This window comes from Taudactylus pleione, unplaced genomic scaffold (genome assembly GCF_031769625.1).
Source record: "Taudactylus pleione unplaced genomic scaffold, aTauple2 ptg000242l, whole genome shotgun sequence".
Lineage (NCBI taxonomy): Eukaryota > Metazoa > Chordata > Amphibia > Anura > Myobatrachidae > Taudactylus > Taudactylus pleione.
Window position 1 is genome coordinate 6,617,824 of NW_028284644.1, and position 14,138 is coordinate 6,631,961.

At 41.5% G+C, this 14,138-nt stretch overlaps 1 protein-coding gene across 10 annotated transcripts in view; it reads left to right on the plus strand.

Annotated features, from left to right (window-relative positions):
* FOXP4 (forkhead box P4) overlaps positions 1 to 14,138 on the plus strand; it is a 53,293-nt gene that overhangs the window by 16,616 nt on the left and 22,539 nt on the right. For all 10 annotated transcript variants that reach the window (XM_088479594.1, XM_088479595.1, XM_088479593.1 and 7 more), the window contains 3 exons: positions 12,742 to 12,928; positions 13,468 to 13,557; positions 13,646 to 13,768. In XM_088479594.1, the coding sequence (XP_088335720.1) occupies positions 12,758 to 12,928; positions 13,468 to 13,557; positions 13,646 to 13,768 (384 nt within the window). In that variant the 5' untranslated portion in view covers positions 12,742 to 12,757. The remainder of the gene's footprint in view (positions 1 to 12,741; positions 12,929 to 13,467; positions 13,558 to 13,645; positions 13,769 to 14,138) is intronic.

The following is a 14,138-nucleotide window of genomic DNA, read 5'->3' on the forward strand; positions in this document are numbered from 1 at the left end:
TACATATGATGAAAGTAATTGTGATAGGTGCATTAAAGTACAGGAATCCACTTTCATCAAGTCTTTGTCTATAAGCTTTTGAGGAACGGTAGAAAGAAGAGACACTACTATTATTCCTTTGTTCCAGGTATACGCAAGCTGTAGACTCGCCACATACCAACATGATGCAATATACACATACTGTATGTTGCTACTCGTCAGATTTTGTGTTCAGTCAGGCTACAAAATGAAAGCATCCAGCTGAAGGACTGCAGGACGTTTGTGCACTTTGCACTGTTTCCAACTAAACACCAGTTGTTTGTTGGTAAATATTGCTCCACTAGTATCAAAAGCTGGACCCACAATATGATGTAGACATTTGCCCAGAACAAGTAAAAGGAGAGTGTCCAAACTTTGTGAACTAATCTTTACTTGGACCAGGCAGAATAGTTGTAGGTGTCACCGGAGCCATACAACCAGTCAAACAAAAGTAAAGTAGCAAACTGCATCGTATCCTGTGGTAAACGTTTATAGTCCATGACCTTAGAAATGGATTATTGGCACAGTATAGACCAATAATCACACTTTTGGAACTGGGTCAGGTATATCTTGGTATACATGATAAAGCTCACATCATTTTGAAATAAATAAAGCTGGGACATGCATGTGAACTGAAGTTTGCTCAGGCCACAAAGACCGCCCAATTCTTCCTTCTGAGAGCCAAATACAGAAAACTCAATCATAAGAATCCCAGCTGATCCTGTTAATTTAGTTACAACAACAGTTGGAAATAATAAGCAAAAATAAAAATGGAAGCTATTCAATTGTTGCGCTCAAAATGCGGGGGATTAGCCGTGCAATGTGGCTTCAACTACGTAAAGAGACAGTTATGGCACCCAAAAGCCGGACACAATGTGATTAAGGCGCCCAAAAGCCCTTCTTTGGGTGGATTTTTGCTAGCACCTAAACGAAGGTGCGAGCAGAAATCTGTGATAGCGGCACAAACAATTGAATAGTTCCCATCATAATAAATCTGTTGAATTTCCCTGTAATACCCCTTTCCCACATACAGCTAAAACTTTTTTTTTTTGCCGTGAACGAGCATCAATCCGGGTTTTTGCGATATGTGAATAGAAACGAACCGGGCCGAAGTCCCAGGTCCACAACCCTGCTCTGTACTAGGGTCAGACTGAGATCCAGTAAATTCCAAGGTTCATAGACCTGTGTGTTTCCCGGGTCTTATGTTTAAAAGGGTTATTTGGGATTGATGTGAATGAAAAGATATTCTCGCTAAAGTGCTGTGTAAAATGGAGGCTCTCTATAAATAAACAAATAAAGTTAGATAATTCATATAGAAGGTAAATTGAAAATCTATAACAAGCAGTCATATTTACAAAGTATGAACTGTTAGGTAAATATTTAAATAAGGCTAAAAGGGAAATTATTTTTATAATTTTTTTTTATTCTTACCCACCGATTGATAAGCTGCTTAGAGTCTGTTTGCAGTAGGGGTTAATGGTTTCTACAGTGTAGCACAAAAAAGGACTGTCGCTTGCTGTCTATACAGGTAAAGAGAATGATATGAAAGCCCGGTTTGGTATCTTTCCAAGCTCAATTGATACAGGTCAGCTCGATTCTACAGCAGACAAGTAGAATCTAGATGTATTTAGGACACATTATTTTCATCAGAAGGCAGAAGAAAAACAAAAAATCACAATGATTTCCAAGTCATCCTATCAGGGCCTCCACCAGAAATCAGGGCCTCCACCACGAAGGGGCCCCACACTACTAGTGTACTCAGAGAGGACCCTCCCACCATTGGTGCCCACCGCCCACTGCTACACTGCATTTTATGGGGCATTGGCAAGCTCATCCGCAATGTAAGCAGTGGAATGTCACCGTTGTGCAGGACTATATTTCCTAGCAGCTCTGCGCAGTTGGTCCATGGCCGGTATGCTCTGCAGCCGTGGTGTGCTGCGTCCTACCTGGATTGCCTTATACCTCTGTGTTGTACTACCGGCGCGGCAAGGCATGATTGGCTTTCAGTGTTGCCTGTCTGAGGGGCTGCGTCTGATCCCTTGTGCTGTTTCAGAGAGCATGTCCTAAAGCTGGGTACCCATTAGACGATGTGTACCCAGCACGACATCGGCGGCGACTGGACCCAGCATGCGGTTAGTGCATACACACTTGCCAATGCCGGGTTAGACGGAAGAGGGATGTGTCCTCATCCCCCATTAGCCCTGCAACAGGGCCAACGGGCGATGTCGCTAGGGACCCACAGGAGCGCGCTTATTATGGGTACACACTAGACCAGGGGTTCCCAATCACGGTCCTCAAGGCACACTAACAGTCAAGGTTTTAAGGATAGCCATACCTGAGCACAGGTGACTTTATTAATACCTCAGTTATTTTGATTTAACCATCTGTGCTCAAGCATGGATATCACTAAAACCAGGACTGTTAGTGTGCCTTGAAGACCGAGGTTGGGAATCACTGCATTAGACTATGTACCTGATATGTCGCTCCAATCAGAGGGTTTGGACGACATATCGTCAAGTGTGTACACAGCTTTAGTGTCCTGGTCCACTCCTCTCCTGGTGGTGCACTCCACAGTGTGTCCGACCACAATATATATACATATACTGCTGCAGGCCTGTCGCTACTGCTAATTTAGGATGGGACCATTGAGTGAATTAATATATTTTATAGATCTATAATAAATATATGATATATAATAATGCATACTCTGTCTGTGAGTGTCACTGTTACATAGGAGTTGTAGTTTCCTACCTAGCCCTACCAGGCCAAGTTACAGTTAGTTACTGACTAACACCATTGCTAGCAGAACTCCTACTAGATTGGGGCTACCTTTAACTTACGCTGGGTACACACATCATCATGATGATCACAGTCAGTTAGTCTATAAACAGTCTACAGGGTGAATCAGCCAGTAAATGAACACAACCAGTGAATTCACGTTTTCAGGTTTAACACAGTAATCTTTCATTTTAGTGCATACAATCTTAGATTAAATCTATTGACTATGTTTTATTAATTTACTGGACTTGTCCATTCATTTGCTAGCACTGTGCGTTCATTCACTGGTAATTTCTATACCTCTCCTGTTTTTTGGTTGTAAAATTCTAACTATTGTATATACGCTGCTCAGCCATAATATTAAAACCACTGACAGGTGAAGTGAATAACATTGATTATCTCTTTACAATGGCACCTGTCAAAACTTGGGATATACAGATGTGTCCACATCCATCTATCATTCATTACACAACATGTGAGCGCCGTGTGACTTTGTAGCTCCAAGCGTCTTTTTGTGCAATTTTTTCCCTTGAAATGCGTCTTATTTGCACAATGTGAATAGGACGCACAAGCTTCTGCTGTTTAAAATGATATGTGGCATGCCTATGCTATGTTACAGTGTAAGCGGCTTTAACACTGTAACGTAGCGTTTCGCATGCAGATGCACCCACAGTCGTACATAGAATATAGGCATGCTGCATATAATTTTAATTGGCAGAAACTGCATGTACGTCCTATTTGCATCATTGTGCAACTTAGACTCATTTAAAGGGAAAAGTTGCACGAAATACGCTCAGCGCTACAGAATCATGACGCGGCATGGCGTGACTAGAAGGTTGTTTAACACGCAAGGAGGCTAGATGTATGAGGACACATGTGTATAAAATGGCAGGTCTTGTAGGGTGTTCCTGATATTCAGTGGCTAGTACCTACCAAAAGTGGTCCAAGGTACGGCGACTGGGTCATGGACACCCAAGGCTCATTGATATGTGTGAGGAGTGAAGGCTAGCCCGTCTGGTCTGATCCCACAGAAGAGCTAATGTAGCACAAATTGCAGAAAAAGTTAATGCTGGCTATTATAGGAAGGTGTGAGAACACACAGTGCACCACAGCCTGCTTAGTATGGAGCTGCATAGCCGCAGATCGGTCAGACTGCCCATGCTGACCCCTGTCCACCGCCAAAAGCGCCTGCAATGGGCACGTGAACATCAGAAATGGACCATGGAGCAATGGAAGAAGGTGGCCTGCTCATGAGGATCACGTTTTCTTTTACACTAAGCTGGTGGAGGCAGTGTGATGCTCCGAGCAATATTCTGCTGGGAAACCTTGTGTCCTGGCTTATAAGTGGATGTTCTTTTTGACATGTACCACCTACCTAAACATTGTTGCGTACCAAGTACTCCCCTTCATGGCAACAATATTCCCTGATGGCAGTGGCCTCTTTCAACATGATAGTTCTTCCTGCCACACTGCAAATATTGTTCAGAAGTGGTTTGAGGAACATGACAAAGAGGTCAATCTGATTAATCATATGTGGGATGTGCTGGAAATACAAGTCAGATCCATGGAGTCCCCACCTTGCAGCATACAGGAATTAAAGGAACTGCTGCTAATGTCTTGGTGCCAGATGCCACAGTACACCTTCAGAGGTCTTGTGGAGTCCATGCTTTGGTGGCTCAGAGCTGTTTTGATAGCACGGTGGTTTTAATGTTGTGGCTGATTGGTGTGTGTGTGTGTGTGTGTGTGTGCATTATATATATATATATATATCTCACACAAATGAGTACCTTCAAATGAGTGTTCACATTCAGAAAAAGAATATATCAAAACTAATTTGCTTTTTCTCAATTCTATCTGGGTGATAAAACACATATATTCCCAATGTGCAATGAGGTGGTCTAAAGGAAAACGTTCTTATTTATGAGACCAGTTAACTGTCATTGCCCATGGTTCAGAGGGTACTCACTGCCCTAAATCCAGCCCTGCTATGATTTGGGAGATACAAATTCAACATAGTATTGGTTTTCTTTTTTAATATTGTTTTTTAATGTATTTAACTAGAGAATATTATCAAGGGACAGAAGCTAGGAGCATAGCATGTGGGAACTGTAATATCAGAATAGATTGCTGGGGAACTTTGCTCCACAAATATCTACAAACATAATTGCTGAGACTTACTGCTGTGTATATAAATATAGACACACCTTACATGTGAATACACTCTCTGCACACACTGAAACAACAATGTTGTCACTTTTTTTTCCCTCTACAATATTGTATGTGCAAGATTAGTTGTTTTTTCTTTTCTCATCAGTAGTGTTGAGAAGGTGTTAATGGGCTGAGCATATTTTCCCTATCTGTGGGGTGTGGGAGGGCAGAGTCCGAGACCCTTCACCTGGCTCCTTGTACAGGTAAAACAATAAGTGTTCCTCCGCCTCCTCGCCCCCTTCTTATCTCAGTGTGACCTGTGCAGCAGAATGTGGATTGGCCACTTTTGAGTGTCAGCTGTAAACTAACGCCCTGCAGTGTTTGCTTACCTAGAGGGGCACTAATACCTCGAGCTAGGTGCCCCGGCGATTTTCAGTACTAGCAAGCAGTGCAACGCATTCATGCAGCTGATGGAGTCCTTGTTCCAGTCAGTTTATTGTCTGTCCATCTTCAGATAAGTTCTGAACTTCATGTGTAAGTAGCTTGCAATATAAAACGTGCATGTCTGTGAAGAGATCATAATGTACCAGAAGGTGAAACACTATTGTTTCATATTGTGTTATACATTGTCTTCACATAAAATGTTGGTGTGTATTGTCTGTATTTACCAATGTATTATTTTTTGTATTCATTAGAATGTTTCTATGTGTTGTTTTGCATAACCCTTGACCTTTACTCCCCGCCTCCTTACTTCAACAACTCACAAGTTTTGTCTTTCTTTTTTCTTACAGCTTTACTCTATAGTAACAGGTTATTTGTTGTTTGTGTAATGGGTGGCATAAAATAATGTTTACTAATCATTAACTGAATGTTCACATTTTGAGACTACTACTTGAGATTTAAAGGCATACCTATAATGAATAAAACTAATCTTCTATATTTTCCCAACTCTGCCAGTCATAGTGAACTTCCAGCATCTATTGTTTACCTTAATAAAAGTGCACTTGATGTATTATTCTCCATTGCTAACATCCTTTGCTGTATACACTCTTTCTTATACCAACAAGTGAGCTGATAATAGAGTATATACAGTTGGTAGTACGAAGTTGTTCTTAATTCTTCTTTAGAAAAAATAAAAATGCATAGAAATGCAAAGAAAAGGGAAATGTATCATTTTTTTTTATTAATCTCTCAACTTGAATTGCAGAATTAAAACAAATCAAGGGGCTGCTGAATGGAGCAATGTATACATTGTATTCACAGCTATACCGCAACCAGGAGAAATGGGTTAATTATTTACACTGAACATAAGTGCAAACGTAACACATAGAAGTAAGCCACCACACACATTGTAGACCTGCACATCACTGAACATAAGTGGCAAATGTAACACATAGAAGTAAGCCACCACACACATTGTAGACCTGCACATCACAGAACATAAGTGCAAACGTAACACATAGAAGTAAGCCACCACACACATTGTAGACCTGCACATCACTGAACATAAGTGCAAACGTAACACATAGAAGTAAGCCACCACACACATTGTAGACCTGCACATCACTGAACATAAGTGCAAACGTAACACATAGAAGTAAGCCACCACACACATTGTAACTTGAACATCACTGAACATAAGTGGCAAATGTAACACATAGAAGTAAGCCACCACACACATTGTAGACCTGCACATCACTGAACATAAGTGGCAAACGTAACACATAGAAGTAAGCCACCACACATTTGTAGACCTGCACATCACTGAACATAAGTGCAAACGTAACACATAGAAGTAAGCCACCACACACATTGTAGACCTGCACATCACTGAACATAAGTGCAAACGTAACACATAGAAGTAAGCCACCACACACATTGTAACTTGCACATCACTGAACATAAGTGGCAAATGTAACACATAGAAGTAAGCCACCACACACATTGTAGACCTGCACATCACTGAACATAAGTGCAAACGTAACACATAGAAGTAAGCCACCACACACATTGTAGACCTGCACATCACTGAACATAAGTGGCAAACGTAACACATAGAAGTAAGCCACCACACACATTGTAACCTGCACATCACTGAACATAAGTGCAAACGTAACACATAGAAGTAAGCCACCACACACATTGTAGACCTGCACATCAATGAACATAAGTGGCAAATGTAACACATAGAAGTAAGCCACTACACACATTGTAGACCTGCACATCACTGAACATAAGTGCAAACGTAACACATAGAAGTAAGCCACCACACACATTGTAGACCTGCACATCACTGAACATAAGTGCAAACGTAACACATAGAAGTAAGCCACCACACACATTGTAACTTGCACATCACTGAACATAAGTGGCAAATGTAACACATAGAAGTAAGCCACCACACACATTGTAGACCTGCACATCACTGAACATAAGTGCAAACGTAACACATAGAAGTAAGCCACCACACACATTGTAGACCTGCACATCACTGAACATAAGTGGCAAACGTAACACATAGAAGTAAGCCACCACACACATTGTAACCTGCACATCACTGAACATAAGTGCAAACGTAACACATAGAAGTAAGCCACCACACACATTGTAGACCTGCACATCAATGAACATAAGTGGCAAATGTAACACATAGAAGTAAGCCACTACACACATTGTAGACCTGCACATCACTGAACATAAGTGCAAACGTAACACATAGAAGTAAGCCACCACACACATTGTAGACCTGCACATCACTGAACATAAGTGCAAACGTAACACATAGAAGTAAGCCACCAAACACATTGTAGACCTGCACATCACTGAACATAAGTGCAAACGTAACACATAGACGTAAGCCACTACACACATTGTAGACCTGCACATCACTGAACATAAGTGGCAAATGTAACACATAGAAGTAAGCCACCACACACATTGTAGACCTGCACATCACTGAACATAAGTGCAAACGTAACACATAGAAGTAAGCCACCACACACATTGTAGACCTGCACATCACTGAACATAAGTGCAAACGTAACACATAGAAGTAAGCCACTACACACATTGTAGACCTGCACATCACTGAACATAAGTGGCAAATGTAACACATAGAAGTAAGCCACCACACACATTGTAGACCTGCACATCACTGAACATAAGTGCAAACGTAACACATAGAAGTAAGCCACTACACACATTGTAGACCTGCACATCACTGAACATAAGTGCAAACGTAACACATAGAAGTAAGCCACCACACACATTGTAGACCTGCACATCACTGAACATAAGTGCAAACGTAACACATAGAAGTAAGCCACCAATCACATTGTAGACCTGCACATCACTGAACATAAGTGCAAACGTAACACATAGAAGTAAGCCACTACACACATTGTAGACCTGCACATCACTGAACATAAGTGGCAAATGTAACACATAGAAGTAAGCCACCACACACATTGTAGACCTGCACATCACTGAACATAAGTGCAAACGTAACACATAGAAGTAAGCCACCACACACATTGTAGACCTGCACATCACTGAACATAAGTGCAAACGTAACACATAGAAGTAAGCCACTACACACATTGTAGACCTGCACATCACTGAACATAAGTGGCAAATGTAACACATAGAAGTAAGCCACCACACACATTGTAGACCTGCACATCACTGAACATAAGTGCAAACGTAACACATAGAAGTAAGCCACCACACACATTGTAGACCTGCACATCACTGAACATAAGTGCAAACGTAACACATAGAAGTAAGCCACCACACACATTGTAGACCTGCACATCACTGAACATAAGTGGCAAACGTAACATAGAAGTAAGCCACCACACACATTGTAACTTGCACATCACTGAACATAAGTGCAAACGTAACACATAGAAGTAAGCCACCACACACATTGTAACTTGCACATCACTGAACATAAGTGCAAACGTAACACATAGAAGTAAGCCACCACACACATTGTAACTTGCACATCACTGAACATAAGTGCAAAGGTAACACATAGGTAAGCCACCACACACATTGTAGACCTGCACATCACTGAACATAAGTGCAAACGTAACACATAGAAGTAAGCCACCACACACATTGTAGACCTGCACATCACTGAACATAAGTGCAAACGTAACACATAGAAGTAAGCCACCACACACATTGTAGACCTGCACATCACTGAACATAAGTGCAAACGTAACACAAAGAAGTAAGCCAACACACACATTGTAGACCTGCACATCACTGAACATAAGTGCAAACGTAACACATAGAAGTAAGCCACCACACACATTGTAGACCTGCACATCACTGAACATAAGTGCAAACGTAACACATAGAAGTAAGCCACCACACACATTGTAGACCTGCACATCACTGAACATAAGTGCAAACGTAACACATAGAAGTAAGCCAACACACACATTGTAGACCTGCACATCACTGAACACGTCTTTTTTGTTTTTATATATATATATATATATATATATATATATATATATAATTTCATATCTTTTTTTTTTTTTACTAACAGGAATGCATTTATAAACATAATGGGGCTGATACAGAGTTACTTGACGTCCATCTTCTGACGGATCTTGGGATTTTTAGCAAATTGTGCCCGCTGTGGAGATTGCTTAATCAACCTAGATTAATTATGGGTGATTTAGAGTCATATGGCTCTCAATGGTATATTCACTTGGCCGTTCACAATTAGGATGAGTGTTCCATGGGCGTATTGGTAGAATTGCAGGCTATTCAGAGGTTAGCATATACAGAGATCCAACTTCATATTGATCTCATTTGTCATGGAGGGAATTCAATTCAGTGTGCTGTTTAGTCCTACAGAAACTAAACCTGGTGTTTAGTCACGAGAATCTGCATTCTCCAACTAAAGTGCCATCCGCAAGGCTGTTAGTGCCGCGCTAAGCCGGAGAACAGCCTCGCAGCTGGCACTTTAGTTGGATTTATCCTTGCACCCTCAGGAGAGTGCGAGAAGAAATCATTAGTCGGACTAAACAGCGCACTGAATTGAATAGCTCCGGGAGCTCCCTCCCAGCACTATCAACAGTGCACTGAATTGAATAGCTCCGGGAGCTCCCTCCCAGCACTATCAACAGTGCACTGAATTAAATTCCCCCCAAGGATAGAGCTGGTGCAAATCCGCACAGAAAGTGATGACTGCTCTTTTCACAAGCGGATGGCTGGGGGTGATGCAGGCACTTAGGTGGTGCCGACAGGTGGAGAACCGCATTTATTTCCTAGTATGGAAAACGGTCTCTATTGTGGCTGCACTATGCGGAACAGTGAATAAGGCCCTATGTTCTGAAGTTTGATTTGACAGTATAACTCTCGAAGTACTCCCAAGTGTGTCTACAATTGCATATTTACTATTCATGTGATCGTTGCACTTTGAGTTCAAGGCTTAATGTAATATGAACAGGAATGTATGCTGGTAGGGGACTGCCCCAGATAAATGCTGGGGCCAGAGGTGGTTTAAGAGAGTAGAGGGCTCGTGTTCACATGTGCAGGACTCCGGGAACATGGCACCCACACCGCGTTCCCGGGACATCTCTACAGCGCATGCGCGAATCACTGGAAAATGGCCGCAGTGGCCATTTTCCTTGTGATTTCTGCAGCCAACATCGGCCCAATGGAGCAGTGAGTATATTTGTGTGGGTGCAGGCTGTACAGTGTGTAGGCCCCCCTGGACCCAGGAGCCTGTGTGCACCACACACTTTGCACCCATTATAAATACACCCCTGGCTGGGGCGATTATGGAACCGAGGGCCTGATTCAGACCCGCTCGCAAGCGGGTCAATGGTGGCCCAGTGCGCACGCGAGCCCCGGAGCGAGCGCAGAAAGCACTCGCTCTGGCGCTCGTATCCAAAAGGGGCAGCTGTCGATGTTGATTGACAGCTGCCCCGTTTGGAAGGCGTGGAAGGGGGGGGGTGGCTGAGCAAACGGAGGCGTTCCTGCAGGAACGCCTCCGTTTGTGGGCGGCCTTACTGACATCACTATTGATGTCAGTAGGTGGACTTCCTGCTCTAATAGTGCAGGAAGTCCACTGGGGCCTGCGGCAACGAGACCCTACCGCAAAGGTCTCGTCGCAAGCCCGATGGTCACGATGGTCTTGACCATCGCGACCATCATCATGGCCGCTCGCATAAGCTGTGGGTGGTAACCCACAGCTATGTGAGCGGCCAAGAGGCCACAACAAAAAAGAAAAAACACACGCCCTGATTCAGATCGAGCGCTCGCTTTTTGCGAGCGGCTCTGAATCAGGCCCTGAGTTAGAAGCAAAGCAAAAACAAAAAATGCACCTTTGTGAAGCCATGCTGCACTGCAGGTGCTGCAGATTTAAATGTGCCGAGATGGTTGCATGTCCAGACTCCAATCTAAACTGCAGTGTAAACATAAAGCTGTCCAGCATTTGTGAGCTACATGCAAAGGCAGCCAGTATTTACCCTGCATGTAAAACAATAAATGTATTTGCACTCCTTGCATTACAACATGATTTGTTCCAGATACAAATATACTTGCTCCTCAGAATCCGTCCTTATCATACACTGCAGCAATAATACAACTCAGCTGGTTATATCCCATAAAACTGATGCCAAGTAAAAATATAGAAAATTGATGTGGTCATTGAGGTGCTATCTGAATATAACAGTTTATACCTAATATTTCCCTCGATATAAGTGGTATATATTTGTATATTTTAGACTTATGCTCCCACACCCTAATGCCAATAGCTGCAATATATATTAAAAAGAATCTAGATTACCCAAGTTTAGTTTTTAAATTATTAATGCACTCAGGGCAATTACTTTGGCTACAAATGGGTACTGCCATACACACAAATATATAATTGGTATTGCAGAGCAAGGACAGAAATAAGAGTGTCTTTATCAGGTGCACAACTAAATTGTTAAAAATACTAGAGATGTACACAGATTCCCGTGTTTTGGTCTTGAATTTGGTTGTAAATCGTCGTCGTGTTTTGGTTTTGCAAAACCTCCCTCAAGTGTTTTGGTTTTTGATTTCTTTAAAAATGTATAAAAACAGCTAAAATCTTGTAACTTGGACCTGTTTTTGTTTTATAGTATTGTTAACATCAGTAACCATTATTTACAGTCAATTTTGACCAATTTTGGCACCTGAAATCATGAGGGAGGAACTTTCATGCAATCAAAAACACACAAGTTTTTAGATCTGAGATCTGACTTGTGGGAAGATCTGAGTCGGGACTCTGTTCTACTCGAAACCCTAAAGTTTGGGTGCGTTCGGTTTGCAGCAGAACCTAACCACTCATCTATAAATAAAAAAATAAAAAAAACTTTTATTAATTTCAGTTAAAACAAATAAGTACATAAATTACAAAAGAAAACAGCAAAGTAAAACAATGAATGTGTGAAAGAAATGAAATTGTGTATTAAGACTCTTTCCGCCTGTGTAGATTTATTGTTCATTTATAATAAACTTTAGTGAATTTTGTAATACTGTATGCACACATTTTGTTTTCATTGAAATTAATAAAATGTATTTTTTAACAATTTAATTGTGCACCTGATATAGACACTTTTGTTTCTGTCCTTCTCTGCGATTCCATCTATGACTTTTTGCAAGCTGTGTGAGTGTGTTAGAACATGTAGAACTTTCATGCTACAAACTCCTCTTATCCACACACACCAATGCCTTATGAATGTTCTTGCTCTTTTCTGATGTCTGCAAGCTTACATTTAATTTTTTATTGTTTTTTTGTCTAAGGTATTAAAAACAAGTCATGATGGTGGAATCTGCATCTGAGTCGATACGTTCAACTCCAACAAGTCAGAATGGAGTGGGCAGCCTTCCCAACCAATCAGATGGAGGTGGGGCAAGGGAAGGTAGTGCAAGTGGGGATACTAATGGAGAGTTAAGTACGGCAGAACTCCTACACTTCCAACAGCAGCAGGTAAAGAGCAGTGATTTGTTGATAACCATAAAAATGGGAATTCTGAAATTCTCATGTGTAATGCCACTTTTACAAACGTTCTGTCCCAGATTTATAAAGGGAAAGTTTGAATAAATTGAACTTGCTTGTTTTAATGTTGCCATCCTTTCATGATGTCATATGCTGTATTCCCCCTGTGACCTTATTTTAGTGCTTTGGAAGAAAGCCAATGTAGAAGGAAGTGTCGGGGAAGACCATATAGGTGAAGGTGACAGAAAAATAGCAGTGTGACCTCTAGGACTTACACTTCCTGCTTCAGCACAGATTGAAGATAAAGGGGGAGGGCAATTAAAGAAAAATAAACAGTGGTAGAAAAGGAAGGGAGAATGTAATGAGAGAAAATGTGCATGGTCTTTTATATAAGAGGAAGTACAGTACAAGTAAAATAGTTTATATTTCTTAAAATCAAAGACTATCCAATGAAATTTAAAGCAAGAAACACATATTTTCAGAATCTTTGTTGCGCATATAGAGTTTTTTACGGATTTTCTTTCCTGTAGGCTTTACAGGTGGCAAGGCAGTTTTTGCTTCAGCAGGCAACTGGACTGAACTCTCCTAGCAGTACAGATAACAAGCAGACATCAGTTCAGGTGAGACTCATTGTACAGGTGTATTGAAGCATAATGATGACTTGTCATGAAGCCTGACAGGTCACTTCCTTTCACACCTCTCTCACAGGTCCCAGTCTCGGTGGCCATGATGTCTCCTCAGATGATCACACAGCAACAGATGCAGCAGATTTTGTCCCCAGGACAGCTCCAAGCAGTCCTGCAGCAGCAGCAAGCACTAATGTTACAACAGGTGAGTTCAGTCACTGATGCTGAAAAGAGAGAAGAGAGGATGGGACACAGTATGGCTTAAATGACCGACTTAGCTAGGTATTCGCAGCCCAATGCCTTATTCTCAGGGTCTTTTTTTTGTATTACTCTCCTTTCAGTTGTTGCTCTAATTAAGATTTTTTTTTTATGTAGTTATACTATTACACACATCTGTATATAGTATACTATAACTATATTGTACTTTACATTCCCTCTGTTATTAGTTACTTATACTGTATGCCAGGGATATTCAACATGCTGCCCTCCAGCTGCTGTGGAATTGCACATCTCGGCATGCCCTGCCATAGTTTAACATGCCCTAGTAGAAAAACTGTGACGGGGCATGCAGGATT